Source organism: Drosophila grimshawi, unplaced genomic scaffold (assembly GCF_018153295.1).
Source record: "Drosophila grimshawi isolate 15287-2541.00 unplaced genomic scaffold, ASM1815329v1 contig_848, whole genome shotgun sequence".
Lineage (NCBI taxonomy): Eukaryota > Metazoa > Arthropoda > Insecta > Diptera > Drosophilidae > Drosophila > Drosophila grimshawi.
In genome coordinates this window covers 20991119-21016228 of record NW_025063692.1, presented here as the reverse complement: position 1 = coordinate 21016228, position 25110 = coordinate 20991119, and the positions used below count along the sequence as shown (strand labels likewise).

Genomic DNA, 25110 nt, shown 5'->3' with positions numbered 1-25110 from the left:
TTTGAATGACATTTCTCTGCATTATTATTAAGGCCCCGCAACCCGCAGACCAAATTGAACAACGCACAACACAAGTCTGGCACACACCTCAAATTCACACACACTTCACACTCGCACACCAAAACCAATCACTTCGCAATTTAAATCGAAGGCAAAATCCAAAAACAACAAAAACAATTGCATTCAAAGTTAAACAATTCAAGTGGACTATGTAATACTCTGCCTAAAGCCATTGCGGAGAATTAGAGTTGTAAACGTAAATTCAGATGGAAAGCAACGAATCCACTTGCCTGGGAATGTTGAAGGTTATTCGATTTGGTATCCCCAAATACGCTATGAAAGTGGCATGCACACAGTTTTCTTACGAAAGGGTATCAACGAGTCGGCGCGAACACTTGCGACTTTTGCAATCACTTTGATTAGCGAGTACTGAGACGACAGCGTAGAGGTTGGCGTAGGGCTAAAGTGAAATTCGTGTAACGAATAATTTCCATTAAATTGTACAGAACAATTGTATGCAATGTGCGACGTGTGGCAAGTAAGCAGCGAGGATCCAGTGGTTGATTTACAGATTGCGTCTTGCGCCTGAATTGAACGCGATGAGCGAGTAAATACTCAATGCTATAACGAGCAACGAGAAATTATTAGCGAGTAACAGCGAGTAATGATTAGCGATTAACAACGAATAATGATTAGCGAGCAACGAGTGGGGCAAATAAAAGAAAATAGTGATCAACATATAAAGCAGACAACAGATTAACTTTCGACCCTATTTATTTGTACTTGAAGACAATAGAAGCTATCAAGGCATCTAAGACAGAAACAATGAAAATGTGAAAATCTTTGTTATTATTATTATTATTTTTTTGTCGTTTCTGTCTTGGCATCATTTGTATGCAAATGAAGTGAGAATCTAATTATAGGAAAATATGCACGAAATCTAATGAAAAAACAAACAATAAGCGACTCTCGCTCTCTGTCTGTCGCTCTGTGTGTGTGTGTCTGTGTGTGTGTGTGTGTGTGTGTGCAAATGAAAATGTTTATATTATGTGAGTGATTACATTATGTACAAGCAGACATACACACACACACACACACACAGGCACACACACTTGGCATGGATAAGCCAAGGCAAGACGAAGACAATTTGTAATGCGCCAATAAGAATTTATATCACAAGCTTTACTCGCACGACTTCAACGAGCGTTCCCCAAAAAAACGAGGAGAACATCAGATAACGCCAGACAGGGGGGCTGGCGAGGGAAGAACAAGAACTAGAACGAGAAAGAGACCGAGGCCGAGGCCGAGGACTGGGAGTAAGTACGAAGTACGCCAACGCGTTGTTTCGCGCTTCCCACTGATAAGCACAGACACAAAGAAGAAAAAAAACACACAGCAACTCCAGCAGCAGCAGCAGCAGCAGAAGCAGCAGCAATGCGACGCGCTGATTGCCAACGATACAAACAACGCTAAGCAGCAGCAGCAGCAGTGGCAGCCGCAGTCGCAGCCGCAGCAGCAGCAATCGCAGTGAAAGCAGCAGCAGCACGTGGCTCTATGTGGCAAGCATCGTCAAGCGTTGTAATTCGTTGAAAAATTGCCGACGATTGGCGACGTCGGCAGCGCAGCGATGACGATGCGCATCGGGCAATTTATGCGAGTATAAGAAGAGTATAAGAGCAGCAACAGCCGGCTAAAATACTGAGAAGGGAACAGAATTCTTAGTGCTTCTCCAACTGGTAACAGAAATGTCTGTCGAAGAAAGTGTCACAAGTTGAATAAAGCTTATTTTGATTAGTAAATGATACTATACTATATAATGATACTATATGAACTATGAATTACGTAGACTCTTTGTCAGCCAAATGAATATATGAATAAAAATGTGCTGCGCTTAAATATACAATTACTGTTTATGTGTATGTAAATTAATGTATAATAAATGTTTATAGACCAACTAGAAAGTGTACTTGATATATAAATGGGAAATAATTAGTTATATAATAAGAAAAATACGTTAAACGAATATTTCCCATTTCAAAATATATCCCAGGAAAAGTAGGCTAGCATTCGACTTATACGAATATACCCAGTATTAGTCGCACTTGGGCGTTCGGCTTTTGTGTTCGTCAAAACGACGACGAGACGAGAACGTTGGCGAGGCCAATGCCGATTGCTGTTGTTCAGGTTGCTGTTGTTGTCGTTGTTGCCAGTGCTGCTTCTGCTGCTGCTGCTGCTGCGCGACTGGCGACGTCTGTATGTGTGTGTGTGTGTGTGTATGTGTGTATGCTTAGGCAGAGCCGCGTTGCATATCGTTTGGCGCTGCTATCAGCAGTTCAGCAGTGACACAACTCAGTTTCAATTCGGATGCAGATACAAACGGACGCGTGCGCTCGCTCCACGTTTGAGAAACCCCAAACATTTTTGAAGAACGCGTAAACAAAAACTCTGATTTTGCAACAGCAAAAAAAAAAACATAATAATAATATCAACATCAAATTACAAAATACAAAAGAAAAAAAAGATCTGAAAGTATTTTAAACTAATTTAACAAATACCACAAAAAAAAAAAAATTAAATAATTTAATACAAAAAAAAAAAAAAACACAATAAAATAAATCGCGAGTTGAGATAATTTTTTTAAAGTTTGTTTGTCTTTGGTTTTGTGGTGCATTTGCAAAAATCGCTAAAAGAAAGAGAATTTTGAAAAACGAAAAGCGAGAATAGAAAAGAAAACACATAAGGAAAAAAAGTTGGTCACCGGAAATGAAGGATGTCAGTTTTGCGCACATCGAAGAAAGCAACGGAAATTAAAATTTGCATGTGCAGCCGCCTGCAGCAGGACATCGACAGAGACAGCAAGAGAGAGGGAGAGGGAGAGGGAGAGAGACAGAGCTAGTGCGGAGTGGGTCAACAATGTGGCAACAATGTGGGCAACACACGAAAGCCGGCTGCTGCTGCTGCTGCTACTGTTGCTGCCATTGCTGCCAAATCTCAATGAAGCCGGCAATCGAATTCAGCACTCAAAAACTCGGCTCCAAGCTGTTTTCTGAATAAACTTGACAGCCAACTAAAATCCAAAAACGTACACCACATCCAAATTGAGACATATACAGATAGAGAGAGAGAGAGACAGTGAGGGAGTGAGAAAGAGAGAGAGAGAGACCGAGAGATCTGTTGTACATTAGTCGACAACGAGATAAAACGCCCAACGACATTGACAACGTCATCAACTGCTGCCTGCTTCATCAGCAGAGCTAAACGACTTCTTTTTTTTTTGGTTTATTTTTTTTTGGTTTTCGTTTTTTTTTTTGGTGCAACTTGCAAACTTGCCAGCAGCCCGCCACCTTTGCAGCAGTGATGGCATTGCAAGGACAAACGTTCTGCTTCTCGGCAGCTGGATTTATCGCTTGCTCAGCAATCGTTCTGCTTTGCAGTTCCGGTAAGTGAAATATGGTCTCGCAACGAACCAAAATAAACCAGAATACATTTTTACACGCATCAAGTGACCGACCGGCTGATACCCTGTAGGCGATTGCAATGGGATTGCAATGAATAAATAAAATTAAATAACACAAATGTGAATTACATTTTAATTAATTTTACTATCTTTTTATAATTAATTGTTATTTATTTTTTATAGACTTTGTAGGAATGCAACTAGAGTAGTAAATGATAAGAATTGCAGTAGCTTAAGTCCGATTGTGAAATGACAAATGCTTATCACGGTTTTTTTTTTATTATCTTTAGAGTATGATTAAGAGTATCAAATGTTCAGAATTGTTGTAGCTTGAGTCCAATTGGGACCATAGATTGGCTTTGCTCGCAGTTGCTCTCAAGCCAAGTAAGTCCTATCTATATTCTGAAATATACTACGCTTGTGGAATAATTCACTTCAGTCCAACTGTAAGTCTACAGGGTATTACAAAAAGAAATATACATATATATGGGGCGAAAGAAACTGAATACAATGCAAGCGTGGCAAAACTTGCAGTTCCTCAAAAACTGTTTATTCATTTATACATTCACTCACTCAGTCACTCACCGACTAACCGATTCACTCACTCACTCACTCACTCACTCACTCACTGAGCCAGTCCTTCATTCAGTCATTCATTCAGTTGAGCCTGGCCAGTTGTTCAAGCAGGCAAACAGCTCAACTTGTTGTTGTACTTTATTCCATTTGCTGTTCCTGCTCCTGTTTCTATTTATGTTATTGTTGACGTTGCATCTAGCAATGAAAACGTCATCGAATCTAAAATGTTGTCCTAGCAACGTTATACACACACACACACACACTCACACACACACACATACTGCTAATACAAACTAGAGGGCACAGGGCAGAAGAGGAAGACAAGAAGCTTAGTAACAGCAAGTTGAACAAATTGCAACTGCTGCAAGTGCAACACTGTATAGCTGCAGCAAGTGTTGAGTTAATGCATTTTGTTGTACAATAACATAAATATTTTTTCGGTGCTCTTATTGCCACTTGTGCTCTACGTGCTTCTTGCACTTGCCTCTACTACTTGCCCTCCCCTTCCTCCGCCAAATACAATAAGAATTGTGTGCTAATCAAAATCATCAGAGCAATCTTCCGCCAGGAATAAGCTCAAAATACTTGAAAACTGGTAACCAGTAGATTCTTAAACCGCTGCTTAACCTTCTAGTACCCCTCTAGCTCCGTTTCGCCGAATTTTTTATTTGTTTTTGTCTAACTTGGAAAGACTCTAAAATGATTAGATTGATAATTGGTGAAATTGAAATAAATGCAAAAATTGCCCACAGTTGATCATAAATATGTTTGTCGTGCTGCTGGGAGTCTTCAAAACAAAAAAAAAAAATGGTTCTGACGACATTTTTGTAGGACGTTCAGGATAAGCGAGTAAACGTAAAAAAAAGAAAGGGTTAATTGTAGGAGCAGTATATGCCAGAGCTTGTGGCTCGCCTTTTGATTTTTCTTGATTGTGATTGAGTTTGCTTTTTGGGCCAGCTTTTAAACGAAACCATTTATTAGCATAATACTGTAATTTAAAAAAAAAAAGGACTCAGCTGCACATACGTTATGGGAACTAGAAGAAGAAGTTTTCTTTTAAGTTTGCTTTTACGCATTCGAAAGTATTTTGTACATTTTTTTATTTTGTGCTTGAAAACATTGTTGTTAATTGAAATGCAGTAGTTTTTTTTTCAGATAAAAATCATCTAAAATGTAACGTTTCAATATGTTTTTCAAAGTGGAAAAATGCTTTGATTGTAAAATCTCTGGCCTATGTTTTTCTTAAGTCAATAACTGCTTATATTTTAGAGTTTTTACGAAAAATTGTGGTAACACATTGACAATAAATGAATTTACGGAATTTACAATCAACATTTTAATCAATTTACAGAAATTGCGCAGTTTGTGGTGAGAATTACCTATGATTAAATACTTACTTTTAAATGATTGAATTAAAATCAATACACACTTGCAACAACAGAGAGTGGCAAATAGCATATAGCTGTAAGTAGAAGGATTCATTACAGTAATATTTGTTCAGGTATTCTACCTGTATGCATTTTGCATCAAGTGCATTTTTCTCTGTATATTGTTGTTAATAAAGTGCAGTCATCACTTGAAATTGACCAACTGCATTTTTGTTTATATTTTATTGAGCTAAGTGGCTGTTTGGCTGGGTGGAGGAAGGGAAGAGCAAATGCGATTTCAGAAATCATAAACACATTTTGTGCAACACACAATCACCTTTTTTTGCACAATTGTAATCTGAAAACCAATTAAAATTCGAAATAAAAGTGTCAGGTTTCATTTTTTGTTATACAATTTCTTTTTCATTTAACTTTCTGATGAACTTCAGTTTGTGGCAAGCGTTGACGCACTCTTATCTTATCTTATCTTATATCGCTATTTGTTGACATAATGAATGCGACTAAAATATAATACTTAACTTTGTTCATATTCGAAAAAAATGAAATGAGTTTTGAACATTGTATGCACATACAATACAAGCAAATACAATATGTATGCCACATGCCACATACTTATAGGCAGGCCATGTGGCAACATTATTTCTTATAGAATATCGAAATAGAGCGATGAAGGCGTTACAGCAAACTGCACGCAGCACAATCAAATTGTCTGGCTGGCTGACTCTTTGACTCCTTGACTCTTTGACTAGGTTGCTTCTGCTGCTTTGTGCCTTTTGCCTTCTGCTTGCTGTTGTGGTTTATGATACCATTAAGCCCGAGGGTTGGTTTGACAAATTGTGCAAATTATTGTGTTAAATTTGCCCTTGAGGTGAAAAATCACTTTGACATGGCGCAATGCCATGGATTATATTTTTATTTTTTTCCCCCCTCCTCTATGATGATGTGTCTGGGTGTTTAGCTGATTGTGCACACTCTCTGTGTGTGTGTGTGTGTGTGTGTGTGCTTGTATGTTAGACAGGCCGTGGGCCAATAATGGCGTCTGACAATCGACAAATCGACAAATGAGAAGCTTAAAGGCAGTTGTTGTTCTTGTTGTTTTGGCTTTAAAGGCCAATGCCACACACTGAATGTTGCATGCAACGCCACCAATTGAGCCGGCTTTTTTGGCTAGCCACTTAATCCGCGTCGAGGCGAGCTCGAAAATCACGGCACATACACTCAACGAAAATAATCTGCTCAAACTTAGTCTCTCACTTTATTTAGAGAAGTATTCGTATTTTCTCTTTTATTAATTGAATGCATTTCTTTTCCTCCCTCCCTCTCTCTCTCTCTCTCTCTCTCTCTCTCTCTCTCTCTCTCTCTCTCTCTCTGTGTTCCATAAATCGGGAACGTTTCGTTTGTTTTCGCTCAGTGTGGTATTTAGAAACTTGTGAAAACTTCGGCGATTCTTTACAACCATTTCGAATGCAGCGTTGACGTGACTCGCATTACATTGCACACGTGTGCCACGCCCACAAACGGGGCCCATCCTCTCCATCTCCGTTGGCTTCCAATGCGCTCTGTTGCTTATTATCGAAATTGTATATGCCACAAACTGCAGCGCCAACTTCCTGGCTCACTTCCCCTCTCCCTTAGGCGTCTGACTACCAAATATTTTTTTGTTTCCCCACCTTTCTTGCCAAAGTTTTTGCCAGCAACTTATTAAGATAGTTGGATAGTTGGTTAGTTGGCGCGTCTAGACGGTTTTTAGTCAAATTATGGTTTTCAAACGTTTCGGTGTTTTTTCTAGCCGCATCGACTCACAACCTCTATTGTCGCTCACTAACAAACTTAAACTTAACATGAGCTTTTTGTTACCACAATTATTTGCATATATGTATGTGTGTGTGTGTGTGTGTGTGTGTGTGTGTGTGTGTGTGTGTGTGTGTGTGTGTGTGTGTGTGTGTGTGTGTGTATGTGTGTTTACTGGAATGTCAAGGAATTGGCCATTAGAGTGTCGGCCGACAAGCGGCTCGAAGCCCTGCAATTTGCCACTGTAAATTATGCTACCAGAAAGTGTAGCACGCTTGTTGCCGGCACCTAATGGATGGGGGAGGAGGTTGGGGAGGTGGCTGAGTTTTGTTTGTTTTCGGCTCGTTTTTTTTATGCATTTTCTTTTTTGCCATTTTGCTTGGCGACCTTTGAAACCACAAATCTGGTCAGCTTTTAAATATTAATACCAAAACTTCTACACACATTGCCCCCAAACCCAAATGCATGCTTAATTTTAAATTTATTTTTCAATATTTGGTGTGCAGGCAATGGCCCAAATGGTCCCTTATTATTATTAGAATGTCATCCATATGTCTACTTAATCATGATTAACTCAATGAGCTCAGCAAATAGTACAACCCAATCCACAATCATTTCTGTGCCTTTTTTTTATATCTAGTTTATACTTTCTAGATAGGTAATTTAATTAAATCTAATATCAGAGACTGAAAATGACACCATTAGAAAAATGTGCAATGTACGAAGTAATAGTGATTTAGTTTGTATGAGAGCTGGACCTATCAAACATTTAAGATCGACATCTCAAATCGATGAATGGGAAACTCAAATTCTAAATCCATGTGGGAAATGATGGCCAGAAGTGAAACGCACTGCAAATAGAAACCATGCTAAAGCACTAAGCCGCATACACAAAAAAAAATTTATATACATATTTAAATATGTATATATATATATATATATATATATATATATATATATATAGGTAGAGTGAAGGTTTGGGAATATGCATAGCATAAACTTTTGCTGCTAACTCATCGCGTGAATTGCACATTTTTTGTAGCCCTATGTTTTATTTACTGTTTGTTGTTCCCTCTACTTTTCTAGCCTGGCGCGGGTATTTCAATTCTGGCACAAAAATTGTTCAAATCAAGACAGCAATCATCCGGTACTCGTAACTGAAGCTAACTAAATCGTCTGCGATATATTGTGATAAGACATGATAAACATCTTAAGGTTTTTATATGCCAAATATCAATCGACAACAAAGTTGGCATTAGAAATATGCTGCAAACGCTGTGTGCAAGGGTATTACGTCTTTGGCATATCTTAAATGACTGTTCCCCTTATTTTTTAGTGTTTTTCCGTTTCTTGTTTGAGTTGTTGACCTATTTTTTAATTTACTTGGCGCACAGCCGACTAACCGCCTCTTAATCCTCGTCCCTCAGATGAAATTGGAGTTTTATTTGAAAACCCACAAAAGTATTTCTCACTTTTTTTTTTTTCAAATTGCTGCCACGCACACAAAATATACGCAAAAAAAAAAAAAATAACAACAATAAATACTTTTGATATCATTGCCAACAATTTTGAGTGGATTTTTGTTTCTTTTCTTTTTGTTTGAGTTCATTTGTTACTTGCAGAACACAAAACAAACTGTAAACATAAACCGTCCAAAAGTTTTGCGAAAACGTTCACAGAAATCGTGTAATGGCTCGAAAATTGCTGCTGTTGTTGTTAATTAAGTGTTGAGTTTAATCGATATATAAATTTCAGCTGTTCAAAGATTGATTGAAAGGCGAAGAAAAAGATTTTAAATATCTGAAGCAAGTTAGTATGTACAACAATAGAAACTGTAATTGATATGTGCTCAAAACTGCCGCAGTTGTCGACATTTATAAAATAACATAAAATCCAAACAATAAGGCCGACAGTGGTCATAATCAATATACTCATTCTTTCGAGCCGTTTTCGTAAAAATGTTGATTTGTGGAATTCGAAAGATTGCTGAATAACCAAACATCTACAGCATTCTCACAACTGCACCGGTTTGTTGCAAGTTTTATAAATTTCTAGATATTAATGAAATTCAACTGATGAAGTCATGCCTAAGCTCTGTATTGATTTGTCATTAAAATCAACTGATGAAATCTTGCTGGCATATTTTTAGGCTCTATATTGATTTGTTATAAAAATCGAATTGTTTTTGTTGCAACACTTTTTGTACATTTAAAAAACAATACAAAAAACGGCAATGCATTCAATTGTGAGTAACAGCTATTGTCAACTTCATTAGCACAAATTAACCCAGTGGCAAAGTTTCAGCAGCAGCAAGGAGTCAACAAAGGCCGCCAAAGTGCCAAAACATCGAACCCCAAACCGGAGCAAAATGCCAAAGCAAAACCGAAACCGAACCCAAGTGAAAACCAACCCATTGGGGAGCTCATGTAGAGATAAGTGTGTGTGCTTATGTGTGTGTGTGTGTGTGTGTGTGTGTGTGTATGGAGTATGTGAGTGGAGATAGAGGTGAAGATGGTGATGGAAGAGGGTACCAAAGTTATGCCCGTCAATCTTCGCGACGAGGCGACAGTTTGATAAACTGAGACAGCGCCGCTGACGATGGATCCCTTAGATACTCAGATACTCAGATACTAATCAGCGTTCGTTGAGCGCTTAACAGGAAGTCATAAATTTTGCCAGGACATGCCAGCGACTGTGTGTGCGTGTGTGTGTGTGCGTGTGTGTGTATTGCTAGATGTTTGTGTGCGTCGCGCCCTTGTCTAGAAATTTTAATTAAAAGCGATGACATAGCGAGTAATTCGATATCAGAATGTCGCCTATTAATTTTAAGGACATTTCCTTTATTGATTCTTTGTCAATATTATATTGAGCCCATAATTTACACATAAAAGGGCTGACAAAATACACATCTAAGTGATGTTTGTGTGTGCGTATCTGTGTGTGCGTGTGTGTGTGTGTGTGTGTGTGTGTGTGTGTGTTTTGCGGTTTGTCCATTGTCCTTAACTTTCCGATTTGACTTTGGCTTTCGGTCGCCTTTGTTTGACTCGGCTTTAGTGTGCGTGTGTTGCATCCATTTCAAGTAAGACTGAATACAGAATCAGGAGCGGATTTGGATCGTCGCCAGTGCTTGAGAACAATATGCATACATTATATAATTATTCTATTTTTGTATCTATTATATTTAACTTATACAACCAACTTTTTGTCAAACGAAATTTCACTTTATATTAATTACTGAGGACCCAACAAATTTTGTGACGGCATTAAAACCAATTCCCTTGAATACGAATCAATATTTAAATTTAATAAATTACTCGCAATTTAAAAAATGATCAAGAAATGCTCTAAAATATTTATAATTGATCCAACTTGTCTTGGAATTTGTATTTTTATTTATACCACAATATATATGTGCCCTGCTTGGGCCCGAAATCGGGCTAAAGTTCGCACCTGGCGTAGAATTAGTTACTAGGGCGTGTTATCTTTTGATGCGCAACGCCATTATAAGCACCCACACCCACACACCCACACACCCACACACACACACACACTCGATACAAATGCAATGTGCTTGTGTGTGTGTGTGTGTGTGTGTGTGTGTGTGTGTGTGTTCGTGTGCGTGACTTTTGTTCTTGTTGTCTTTTCATAGCCACTTTCCATTTACATTGAGACTCTTGATTCCTCATTATTTTGATTTTGATTTAACGTTCGTTATTACTGCAACAACAACCACAACAACAACAGCAGCAACCACAACAACAACCACAACAACAACAACAACAACAAGACTAACAATAGCAATAACAGGAACGACAACAACAAATCTGACTTAATTTAGTCATCGCTGCGCGCTTGTCAACGATAAACCCTTACAATCTTTAAGGGGTGTGCACACAGGGAGGGGTGGCAGGTGTCATTGGGTTGGCATTTTCAATATGCAGAAACCATAAACCTTTGTTTATTGACCTCATTTCAGGTGAGTTATTTAATTACATTTGAGTTTTGAATGAAAGTCCCAAACTGATTTTGAAAATGTGTTTGCAATACGCAAACAAAACTTAATGCGAAATACAAATAAATTGTATTTCTTATATGATCTCAATGAAAACCTCACAGTTGAAAGTATTCTATATATTTATAAATATATACATATAATCTTGACTTACATTGGTATACGAGATTATATATTTCACAATTCTGCAGCTCTTATAATTTCTGTGATGGACTTTTCATACAGACAGACAACTTTTGATGCTGATCAAAAATATATATGCTTGCTTCTGCCTGTTGTACACTTTTGCACAACTTCAACTTGTACCCTTTTTCCCGGGATATATATATTTTAATTTATATTAAGTAAGTCAAACGTAAGCACAAAAATATGTTGAGAATTTATAATCGATTGGAGTCTAATTTGAAGTTTGGGTTCATTTACAATGTACAACAGCGTTGCGCAAATTAAGATACAAGTCTAAATCAGCCCGATAACAGTTCAAGAGTTCAATTCGCAACAACAAAAAAAGGGAGAAAGATACCCTCTCAATGAATAGCATTTGAATAGATAATGAAACTTCGGCAAATCTCTTCATAAAACATCCAACAAAGTGGCGACACTCAGTCCGGCCATCGAAGCGGAGGAAGAGAAAGACAAAAAGAATAAGAACCCGGAATGTGGCCCCAAAAACTGTTATAACAATAAATTAAGTTGCTGTTGCAGCATAAAACCAAATTGCCAAATGAACAGGGGGGACTGGGTCGAGAAATGTGCAATCTGTTGACGAATCATCAGAGATGAAACGAATCGAATTGAGACCAGAAACTACGGACAGAGACAGAGAACAGGACTACGGGCTTCAGGCTACAGGCTGCAAACTGGTGCCAGCCAGCGAGCCAGCCAGCCAGCCAGCCAGCTTAACGGAGGCGTCGGTGGCGGGGGTGGGCGGGTGAAAAGCGACCCTTGCGAAGTGCCGTAAAACATTCTCAAATGTTTTTTATTGAGGGCTTTGTGCCATTTCTCGGTTTGACTCCGTTCCGAAGCCAATTTAATAGCATATTTTACAGCGCTAAGCAGGCAACAACAGCAACGCAGAAGCAAGAAGTAGTTGTAGCTAAAGAGAAAAATAAGTTATAAGAATCGAGGAAAGAGGAAAGAGGAAGAGTGAGAGTGAAAATCAGAGTCAGAGTCAGAGTCAGAGTCAGAGTCACCAACAACTATACCACAAAATACGCGACAAACAAACAAAATGAAGTGACGGCAACTTGCAACACGCGAATCCAGCCAAACGGACGTTTATTGTTATTTTAAGAAAAGCAACACGACAAACCGCCTACCACAACCACAACCACAACCACGTACACCCACTCACCCACTCACCCACCAAACCATCCACCCATCCTCTTTCACAAAGCTCAAGCTATCTTACTATCTAAATAGTTGTAGCACAGCATTGATACCCTATCTTCATCATTGTATTCAAAGTGTTGCATTAAGCATAATGTGTATTATTATTCGTATAACAAATCACGATTATAAAATAAAACAAAGCTTTCTGTTTCACTCAGCTATTGAATAGTGATAAACATCAAAGTGTTTTACCAGCACTTGAGAATTGAGAATTGAAAATTCTCTCACCTTAGTAGCTGGTGGATGTTGTTCAACATGTGCGAAGCGAAAGAAATTACGAAGTTTTTCAAATAAAACACTTGTATTTCTTTTTAATATTTTTATAAATTGTATCAATGCTTTGCTGTTGGCTATGCATTTAACTTCTGACAGTCAATATGCCCGCTGAGTGGGGAGTATATTGAAAAGAAGACATAGCATAACTCTGGTAGCTGCAGGAAGCAGCAACGATTCCAACGACTCCCGTTCTTAACTTCCGCTTTGGCTTGCAGCAATTTCTTTTGGCTTTATTGCCCCAACCCCCCACCAGCACCCCCTCGCTCCCGCTCTACAGTGTGCTGTGCTACTACCCGCTGCGGCTACGACGCATATAGCATAAATTTTGAATACGCTCAAAAGAGGGTTGGGTTTTGTGTCAGCAGAAAAAAAAAAAAAGCGAAAATTGTCTGTCGCTTGATAAAGCGGAAGCAGAACTTGCCCATAAACGAAATGTGGCAACTGAGTGTAAACTTTATTGGCGCCCGACCGACTGGCGACGTCGCTGTCGCTGTCGCTGACGCGGACGTCGTTGCCGATGCTGACGGCGACGGCGACGGCGACGCCAGAGCATTGGCGACATTATTGCCAGGAGTCAGCCGAGTAGCCAAATAGCATATCCACAAATCCACAAAGCAGAGCAGAGCAGTAGCATGCTCAGCCGTTGACTCATGTGGCACCCAAACGCATTTGCCGAGGGATGCCCCCAGACTTTTGTCGGCGTCGGCATCGGCGTCGGCATCGGCGTCTCGATGGCTGCCAGCGAGCAGCGATGAGAGAAGCTGCACTTTGTTTGTTTTGTCTGCCTCATTTCTCACTCTATCTGTCTGTCTGTCTGCCTGCCTGTCTGCCTGCGTGTCTGTCTGTGTGCTTCCTCCATAAGGGAAGTCTTACATTAGTTGATTTCATGCGCTGTTTACATTGGCAGCGAATTATGCGCATTGAAATTCCAAAGATTTGGCTGCCAAATGGGTTCTACGCAAAAAAAAAAAAAAACAGAACCGTCACCCGGTCAAAAATCTAAACGGGGTCTATGGCCTCGCTGTTGCCGGGCATTCTCAGCTGCCGTAGCAGGCTCAACGGCGTCAACTGCCTCGACTGCCTCAGATGCCTCAGTTCCTGTTTCCGAGTATCAGCGATGCGCGCCTTACACATCGAAATTTTGCATGTGTCTTGTTCGCTTTCTCTACTCCAGCAGAAGTACAGCATGTGTAAAATGGGACTTTGCCAGACAAATTTCTACAGTTATCAATGCTAAGGAAGGGGCAGGACCATGAAAGTGCTTTTATCAGCTGTGTGTGTGTGTGTGTATGTATGGCATTGGCTTAAAGCCCTGGCACATTAATGCATCCTTCATTCTGTTATTGTCTCTCTTACAACTTTCTTTTTCTCATTCTTTCTCTTTTGCATTCCATTCGATTTGCCTGGCACATTTTCGCAGAGGTCCTGTCTAGCTGGGAGGAATGGTGGACATACGATGGCATATCCGGTAAGTTTTAAAAAAAATACTCTTATAAATGAATTTAAAGAGGCAAAAAGATTCAATCAAAGCACAAAGGAAAGCCGTACCTTAAGCACAATATTATTCATTTGCTAAGCATTCCTCTCGCTTACTCGTTAACAAATGTAACGTGTGCAAAATAGTCGCTACATCAAATCCAACGATTGCACAACAAATGTACACAATGATTATCATTTAATAATTCATTTATATCAGGGGATGGAAACGGAAAAAATATAAACAAACATATAATCACTAATTTATCATATTCATTAATATACACATATATATAGAAAGGAGATGTATATCGACAGAAAAGAAATGTGGACTAAATAGAGGGACGAATAAGAACGGAAATTACGTCAAAAGACTGACACAGTTGGAGCAAGAGAGGGAGAGACGAGAGAAAGAGAGAGAGAGAGAGAGAGAAAGAAATTTAGAGATGCTACAGAGCCAAGGGACTTAAAAATGTTTACCTAAATTTTAGTTGAAAGTTAGAAAATTGTATAAACATAAACGGAGTGTGTGTGTGTGTGTGTGTCTGTGTCTGCTGCAGGCGCTGCAGTAACCATTTGTGTTATTATTATTATTCCGCACAGTTGCAGGTTGCAGGTTGCAGGTTGCAGGTTGCAGGTTGCAACCGAACGCAGTTTTATTTATGCGCTTTAACAGCAACAGCAAGAACAACAACAATGGGCAGCAGACAAAACAGGAACAAAACGGGCAACAAAATGAATGAATAAGTAAATGAATGCAAACACAAAATAAACATCGGCAGCTGCAGCAACAGTAGCTGCATCAGTGGCAGCTTCACAGGCCACAAGCGTTGCACTGACACGAAGCGTTTTTTAAACTTTGGCATTTATTGCCTACTGTTTGGTGCCCGAGTGAGTGTGTCTGTGTGTGTGTCTGTGTGTGTGTGTGTGTGTGTTTATGTGTATTGTGTGTATTTGCGTGTGTGTGTATGTAGTGGCGCGTGCCATCAAAATACACACACCAATAACACACTCAGATGCATCCAGCATATTGGTTTTGTGATCGACCTTCTTCTTTAAAAGGTGACAAACATTATGATGGTAAAATATAATGATATATAGATATATATGGTAAACTTATATACATATATATATATAAAGATATTTATCTTCTGGTGTTTATTTTATAATATAATAACATTTTAGCTGGTTTCCTCGCCGGGCTTATAGAGAAATATAAGCTATCTTTTATATTGATCGAGAAAAGTCATTGCATCACAACTAGTAACATTTATCACAGCAAATCTGTTTATGTTTCAGAGATATTGTTTTAAATGAATTATTTGCCACCATCACTTTTTAATCAACAAATATAGACAAAAGCGCGATTAGAAATTAGTTCGTTCGTATTTCAATATTTTATCTATTTCAAGTGTGATTTTTTCTAAATATATTTCTGGGATTTGACACAAAATTGCAGAGCATACAGCATAACGCATACGTTCAACACAATTTGGCATTTTTCATTCTGATCGACAGCAATGCAGTAGCAGCAGCAGCAGCAGCAGAAGCAGCAGCAGTAGCAGTAAAAATATATTTAATTTTTCCATATGGCTGCTGCATGCAACACTCCCCACTCTCCCCACTCTCTCCCTCTCCCTCTGTCTCTGTCTACCCCACTGCGTTCCTTTCCCAATCAATCCCCTTAACAAGGATGAGGCGTTTGTTTTGAAAAGTTTCGACAGTTTCTGTCTGTCACATCGAATTGCGCACACTGGCAAAACAACGTTCGCAGACCAGCGACAACTATCGCTTACATGGGAGGGGTGTGGATGTCAATGGCGAAAGAGGCTCTCTCTGTTGGGGGCGTGGCTACGCCCTTTGGGATATTTTAATTGCAATTTAAACTGACAGACAGATAGCAGCAGCAAGGGGACATCGCGGAGACGAGCGGAGCTTATGAAATTGCATTTGGTTTTTGAATTGTTTACATTCCATGGACTAGGACACGTTTTCCATTTGCCAGGCAGCCAATACAATCGACAATCGACAATCGATAACCGACAACCGATTGACACTCAGCTATCAACCACTGCCCATTAAATTATTGTTTTATATCTTACACATTTAATGACCTAAATACCCTGGGTTAGACAATTGAAGAGAATCGATTTAAAAAATAATATAAAAATCATTTAGCTAAAGTTGATAGGTTTCTCACATAACTCCTAAAATAATAATAGAAAAAATAATGGCATTTTAAACGAAGGAAAGTGCCAAGCAAGTGTATAGCACATACGCTAATAAATACACACAAATGCAGGGCATCGTCGAGCCGAGCCGTCTCACCAATTATAATATTTATTGTGTATTTTTTTTTTTGGTTTTTGCTGCTGTTTGTTTGTTGCAGGTCCAAGCTTCTGGGGCCTCATTAATCCGCAATGGAATATGTGCAACAAAGGACGCCGCCAGTCGCCAATTGATGTGGTGCCCGATAAGTTGCTCTTCGATCCGTACCTGCGACCGTTGCACATTGATAAGCACAAGGTGAGTCCAGTTGTCTCCTCTCTCTCCCTCTCCCTCTCCCCCTCTCTCTCTTTCTCTCTCTGTGTGTCTACCCGTAGTTAACCGAATGTCATTGCTATCGTCTACAGGTTTCCGGCACGCTGCACAATACGGGTCAATCACTCGTCTTTCGTGTCGACAAGGACACAAAGCAGCACGTTAACATATCCGGTGGTCCTTTGGCCTATCGCTACCAGTTCGAGGAGATTTACATACACTACGGCACCGAGAACAGTCGCGGCTCCGAGCACTTCATACAGGGCTACAGTTTTCCCGGCGAGGTTGGTCAATCAGCGAACGATGGGCGGGCGGGCGTGCATAACACAATAATAACAATATTAATGTTGCCCCTATTCTCTCTCTCTCTCTCACACACAACACACGCACACACACACACACACACACAGATTCAAATTTATGGCTTCAACAAGGAGCTGTACCACAACATGTCCGAGGCGCAGTATAAATCTCAGGGCATTGTCGGACTCTCCTTAATGGTGCAAATTGGCGAGACGCCAAATCCCGAACTGCGCATCATAACAAGCACATTCAACAAGGTGCTCTACAGAGGTGAGTTTGTCAGCAAAAACTAATAATAATCATAATAATAATAATAATAGTAAAACAAAAGCAGAACGTTCTTGTTCTTATTCCATTTTAATCCATTTAAACATGTCGCATCCATCTTTAGTTTAGTTTCAATGGTATTTCGAAGAAGAATAATGCTCACTAGAGATCTATAATGAAAGATCGCTTTCGTAGGTGTTTTCTCAATTTCACTTAGGTGAATCTTTAATTCGAAATTGAAATCGAAGTTGTTGTAGATAATCCTCTTTAACCGGCTCTTCATATTCATTTCCTATAGATAGCGTCAGAGCCCTTATGCTTTCATCCTAACTCCGCTCGGTTGATTCATGTTTTCAAGTCGTGTCACGACTCTGTGTGCATCTCTAGTTGGGTATTTGTATGATTTCTGAGCGTTGTTTTCCATACAGTTGAGTTCATTTGCGTTTGATGAGTTCTCCTGTTGGTTTTGTGGGGGCAGGGAGGGGAGGCGGGCAAAATCATTTCCGTTACGCAAAATGCACCGGAAATGTTGCAACGTTTGCCTGGCTCTGTGGTTCCTGGGGCTCTGTGGCGAGCACTTTTATGATGTCATTTCACAGCAGCAACAACAATCCCTACAACTGCAACAATTGTGCTGTTGCAACAACAAGCAGCATAATTATGTGCGGCAACGTCCTAAAGTGAGCCATAAAAATTCTCCGACAGCCGTTGGCCGCGAAATTGGCGCCGCGTCGCAAAGTGACGAAAATGAAACCTCGAATTACACTAAACCGACACTTAATAATTCCCCCTTAACCCCAATCCAACGCAGCAAACCCAAACCGGCCACACTCTACCCCTTGGCCGACCCAGTTTAATAGCCTTTTTACAGGTCGTACAACTTTATGTGGCCCCGTGCAAAGAAAGAATGAAAGAAAAAAATAAATAGAAGGCAGACAGAGCCTCCACCGTCTCCATCCATTCCATCTTGGCTTGGTTCCGACTTGGTTTTGGCTTGTAAAAAGCACAAACTGCACAAAATATGCGGCCAATTTCTGTTAGCCAAACAACAAGCCAAACAACTTGAAAGTTAAACTACTTAAAAACGTTGGCTTTCCACTGTTATGCCACGAATGCCAAATACACTTACAAATGTCACCAAATGTACTTTAACAATTATTGATCGATAGGTGAGTGATCGATCAATATCGATATGTTACACCATCGTTGGATGGTGTGGTAAATTTGAGATACTCCATTTTATGGATAATATATCACAAAAACGGAAGATACAATTCAATATTGGATGAAATTATTGTTAGGTTATTGCTCGATAAGAGACTGGTCGATCAATATACATATGTATCTTAACTACCGAAATGGTTGTCCACTTTATAAGTGGTAAAGTGTAGGGACTCCATGTTGTGGTTAATGTAGCACAAGAGCGGAAGGTAAAAACTAACAATTCTGATGCATATAATTTTTGGAATGCCTTACAACATACCAACTCGCTCCTCCTCCATTCTCCTCACCACTCCTTTATACCCTATTCATTCACTTGCCTTCCCTTCCGTTTGCGCTCTCAGTTCGTCGTCTCACAAACCGCGAGGCGATGTATTTCCGGCGGAGCATAATGATTTGTATGAAATGAAGTCGAGCTCCGTCGCGTCGTTCAAGTGACCAACAAGAAGGCAGCCAACAAGTCGCCAACCAACCCAGTCACCCTATTTGAGCTCCCCCCTCCACCCACTCTACGAAGCTGGTCTGGTCTGAATTATTCATTAGACATTTTCGAACATTTGGTTTTGCATTCAGATATTTTATGCGCATAAATAGCAAGGCATACCAAATAATGCTGCCCCAAGAATTGAAGATGCACCTTGAACTTTGAATTTGGTGACCAGTGTGGAAAATTGGAGCTCGCTTTCAGACCAAAACCCAAATGGATCGATCTATATACTTGTCTATCTATATATATGTCCAATGCCTGATTGCTCTACATCTATGCCTAGCTAGAGCTAGCAACATTTCTTATGTATTGCTCTCATATATTATACCCTCATAATAGTGAGTAACAGCTCTCGAGTATTTACGTATGCATTCAATTGGAGTCGTTTCTTGCTTAATTCTTGGTGACTCACTGTCTCTCTTTCCTTTCCCATATATTAATATTTTCATTGAGATTTCATTTTCTATTTTTGTTTTGCTCTAGGCTTCACGACGCCCATTCGCCATATATCGGTGAGGTCCTTGCTGCCGAATACGGATCATTATATCACATACGAGGGATCCACCACGCATCCGGGCTGCTGGGAGAGCGCCGTCTGGATAATAGTTAATAAACCCATCTATATCACCAAACAAGAGGTAGTTCAAGTACCTATACACATGTATATTTACATATATATATATGAATATATATGTGAAATGCATTTGCTTTTTATCGCTTTATTGTTTTTTTTTTCTATTTGTAATATAAAATAATATCAATGCAATTATAAACATTTCTCATCGATTGGTCACCGGTCTAGGCGCGGTTCAATTGCGGTCTATGCAATGCTCTGTGCATAATTAAAACACAATATTTGGTTAGTTTAATCAATTTGTATGCGAATTGAATCGATAGCAGATAGCTGCGGTTGTAACTAGCAAAGAAAAAATTAAAAAAACAAAAACAAAATAATAAAAAAGAAGGAAAGCAGGAGGAGTAAATCAAGTAAAACATATAAAATGTGTCAAATAAGCCAAACAAAGCACTTCGTTTATAATTGAGTATAATCTGTAACAGAGCGCACTTTAATCGATCAATATTGTGAACATCGATTTAAGATTTCGAAGACCCAGCTAAGTTTCTCACTTATAGCTATTTGTATTATATTTCTTTCTTTCCTCAATTCAAGGGCATATTTATCTAATTTCAGAAAAACAATGTCCAATTTGCAGGGTGCCAGTATGGCAGGCATAACTTACTAACTAACCGATTCCAATATAGGAGATATATTTGACATATATCTGAATTTTAGAATGCATTTTTTGTTGTAATAAAAGCTGAGCATTTCTACATTTAATACAATTAGTTGGAAATACATTTCCAAATAACTAAAAATATATCTAACAAAAGTGAGAAACTTTTTAAATTTTAAAGAATTTATTTTTCTTATTTTTAGAAATTATTGCAAAAAAAAGCAAAAAAAAAAAAAACAAATTGATCGTTTGATGAACTTGTTCGCCATTTAATTGCAGTTATATCAACTCCGACGACTGATGCAAGGCTCCGAGAGTACACCGAAAGCTCCCCTAGGTAATAATGCGCGACCCGTGCAAAGTTTACACCATAGAACCGTAAGGACGAACATAGATTTTAAGCGTCATAAGGTGAGTGTTGAGCGAGTGCCCCAAAAATAACATTACCACCATACACATATCAATCAAATTTATATCTATGGATGCGCTTAGGCTGCCAACAGTAATAAATTTGACAAATCTGAATCGATTGCGATTAACGGGTACAAACATTATATATATATATATAGTCCCCAGACAGGCTACATCAATCACTTTACATAAACGTTTCAATATGCATTGCAATCAATTGTAATATGCCCATCTATCCATATAATACGTACAGAATCAAAACGCATGTCCTTCCATGTACAAGGATATGTACTATCGAGCGAATCGCTGGTCACCAGATACGGGACTTCTGATACGTTGACGACAACGACAACAACAACATCGAAATCAACAATGCACAAATGCAAATGCAAATTACGCTCAAATAATGAGCATATTATCTACAACAACAGTAAAAGCAACTACAACAACTACAACAACAACAACAACAACAACAACTGCAACAGAGGCTGGCAACGCATTTGGCATTTTGAATGCCGCATTCAATTTTTATATGAAAGTTTTTAAGTCGAGATCCGGATTTGTTTGGCTTGCAACATTCCTAAAATGCAAACAGCAACAAAAGCGACAACAACTACAAAATTCACATTAAGAATATATATATTGTGTCCTTATAAACTCGACAACAACAACAACCACAACAACAAGGTAAAACTGTTTGCCTCGGCTTGCCGAAGCTTTAATGCCCTTGCTGATATACATATTAAATGACGATATAGTTGAATAAGGATATGCATAAATGTATGTATGTATCATGTATCTGGTGTTCGCTGATCCGACAAATCTAATCTAATCTAATCATTGAGCTAAAAGGCCTGTAACTATTTTGGCAAGGGTATTGCATGTGGGCAGCAACGAACTGGCTTAAAATACGTTAGGAATAATAAGCAAGCAAGCAAAAAAAAAATAAATAAATAAATAGAGATAGAGATAAAAAGACAATTAATGCCATAATAGCAGAATTCCATTGAAGCTAACTGAAATGAGTACCATTCAGTTTAAATGTAAGTGCTATACACACACACACACACAGACACACACACAGACACACACAGCTAAAATGTAATATGGCTGCAAGAGGCGGTGGGCTTCTCAGCACACGCCCCCTCACCCCCTTGTCTATGTGTCATAAATTCGTTTCTGCCTTATCGCAATTATGCAATAATATAACAAATATTTTCGAGCCTAATATTAATTTAAATATTTTATACAAAGCACACACACACACACACACACACATACATATTCAAACAAACAAAAATACAACACATTTGTTTATTAACTGCTTGGCGCTTTGTGCATTTTATTTATTTATAGAAAATAATTATTGCAAAATTTATTTGTGTTCTTCATTTGAATTTTTAATGCCAATTTATTTTATAGTATACGCCGTATACGCAGATTACCGATTGAAACACCAGCTGAGCCAAATACCATTATCAATCCTCATATTCGGCTCACCGAATTGTAAATACCCTTGCAGTCTTTGCCTTAGCTTTGTTGGCCGCATTAACTCCATGAACTCACATGAAGCGCCAAATGACTCAGATTTATTTTCTATTCAAATTGAAATCAAATTGCATACAAATAATGAAAATATAATTCGTTCCTATATCAGCTACATGGATAAGGTAAACACACACACACACACACGGAAGACAGATGCAATAGGTGAAAAGAGTTAGTTTGGCAAACACACACAAAAAAGTTGTTGTCGACCGATCGTTCCTATGATAACTATATGATATAGTGAAGCGATTTCGTAAATGCTACCAAATTATATATATAATATCTGCCACCGATATGCAAGCAGAAAATGTACCAAGTATCATGAGCATAGCTTCAAATGGAGCCTAGTTTGACTGACTGCTTCCTCTTCTGGTCAAAGGGATTGAAAAACTTACTTAGTAGCCTCAGTCTCCATTAAATTATGATTGATAATACTTCTGTATTCACTTCAAGGGGTATATGAAAATACAAAAACGATACAAGAATTTCCGTAAACTGGATGGGTGGACAATAACTAAAGAAAAGAAAACGAAACCTAAATGAATACATATACATAAATATATATATATATATATATACATACATATATAATGACAAAAAGAACAGAAATTAAAGCATAACTAAAATAAAAATATTCATATAGAGCATACAAAAGGTATCTAATAAAGCTATATATGAAGAAAAAAAACATTAACATACATGAAAACTATAGAAATGCATAAATATTAGATGAAAAATGCTAAAAACTCTCTCTCCCCATTTCAAACAAAAAAAATAAAAAAAAACAACAAAAGAAAGAAAAAAATATAATAACTAAAATATGAAGCGATGCAGCAGGAAGTTGAAAAAATTGGCATACCATAGAATACTAAATATATATGCATAGATATAGCTAAAATGTGTATGTACATTATATTAAGAGCCATATTACAAGGCAAACAGACGTCTAGGGCCGGCCAGTAAGTAAAGCCATACCAACAAATGTAGCTCCATAAATACAATTATATATACATATACATATATAATATACATATATACAAACATATAGCCTATAGCAGCTTACATAGTCGAAACTGATGTCATGAGTGGTGTACTCAAGTGCTACGAAACGAGTCATTAACGTTATCATTATCGTTATCGCAATCGATGTCGTTATCGATATTGATAACTAAACTTAACTGTAGATTAGTGCGTTAAATGCATAAACAACAATTTTAGGCTTATCTTAAGTAGGTGCAAAGGAATAAAATCAAAACACAAGCATCATAATTTTTTTTTTTTTTTTTTTTGTGATATATCGACACCGATGTATGTAAGTGTAACAGTGCTGGACAGCGGACAAGTAATGAATAGCGCTTAGTTTAAATAGTAATAACATAGCTTTCCGTTTGTAATATATGTTATTTAGTTATCAGCGCCAGTTCAAAATTCGTGCAATTATCATACGTTTCCAGGAACGTTCTCCCCTTTCCCCGGTCTCCTCAAAAACAAAATAAGAATGGAAGAAAAATAATAAATACAAGAATTAGGCGTAGTAGAAGAAATTGTCTATTTGTATAAAGGAAGGAAAAAACAAAAGCGATTGGATAAAGAAAACACATACGACGACTGTAAGTTACTATTGTGTTGCCATATACGACTACCTATATAATATATATATAATATACAATATATATACATATATATATGTATATATATTAAACATATACTATACATACAAGAAAAAATGAAAACACATATACTACAACTATAGAACAACTATAAAACTAAATGAAAACAAAGAGACAATTGCAAGCAAATATGAAAGGAAAAAAAATCGAAAAAGGAGAAATAACAAAAACAATTGACAAAACTTCAGTGCAAAAAATTATAAATGCATCTCTCTATTATTTTGCAATGCATAACGATTTAACGACAACAGCAAATATTATGACTAACAAATTGAAAATGAAATGCAAATTAATACAAAAGAGCAGAAAACAAAAGTATTATGAGACAAAAGAAAATAATAATAAAAATGAGAAAAAAAAAACAAATTTAATTTAAAGCGCATTTTTTATTTAGTTTGGATAAGTCGATTATTCCACGGCAAATGAATTGCATTATACTATTTCTGGTCAACCTCCGAAAGGTAAGTAGAATCGACAAAAACTAATCCATTTTCTGTTGTCTTCTCGACAATGTCCATCTTCAACTGTAAATGAGCCAGCTAACATGACAAAAGCTAAGAGTCGATCAATATCCGGTTTTGGTAATCAGTCCAAATTCAAATGGAATTTGAAATGTTCGTTCATCTTCTAGGGGGAATGTGGAGATAAACTTGATGTTGAAGATGATAATGACTGACTCCATCCAATGAGACTACAAATATTATTCATGAAGATGTGCGATGGCACAAACAGTTACACGACTGCACCACACACACAGTGGTGCCAACTGACCTACTTAAATATGCAGTTTCAATTTCCGAAAAATTCAACAGAATGCGTGCCACACGCAGCTCAGTCAACTGTGCGTGAACACCCACTTGGGCGGGTGGAGAGTTGAGGGCGTGCGAAGGGGGCAGTGGCAGTGGCAGTGGCAGTGGCAAGGGCAGAGGCTAGCTAACAACGAATTATGTAATCGGAAATGGGTAACCGCATGTTTAATTGGACGCAATTGAAACTAAACTAGCGTAAAATCGAAATAAAAACACACACACACAAATGCCAAAAACTCAACTCATTCTA

The 25110-nt window shown here is 38.2% G+C and overlaps 1 protein-coding gene across 2 annotated transcripts; it reads left to right on the top strand.

Annotated features, from left to right (window-relative positions):
* Nucleotides 1-2414: 2414 nt before the first annotated feature.
* LOC6565376 (carbonic anhydrase-related protein 10) lies at nucleotides 2415-21303 on the top strand. Of its 2 annotated transcripts, XM_043216264.1 has the most exons (9): nucleotides 2415-2432; nucleotides 3337-3439; nucleotides 14313-14360; nucleotides 16758-16894; nucleotides 17002-17193; nucleotides 17320-17482; nucleotides 19671-19825; nucleotides 20702-20833; nucleotides 21087-21303. In XM_043216264.1, the coding sequence occupies exons 2-9, from the start codon at nucleotides 3358-3360 to the stop codon at nucleotides 21171-21173; spliced, it is 996 nt and encodes a 331-aa protein (XP_043072199.1). In that variant the 5' UTR covers nucleotides 2415-2432; nucleotides 3337-3357; the 3' UTR covers nucleotides 21174-21303. The 2 variants fall into 2 exon arrangements, with proteins under 2 accessions (XP_043072199.1, XP_001991311.2); XM_001991275.3 differs by lacking the exon at nucleotides 2415-2432 and having other exon boundaries at nucleotides 2709-3439.
* Nucleotides 21304-25110: the final 3807 nt, after the last annotated feature.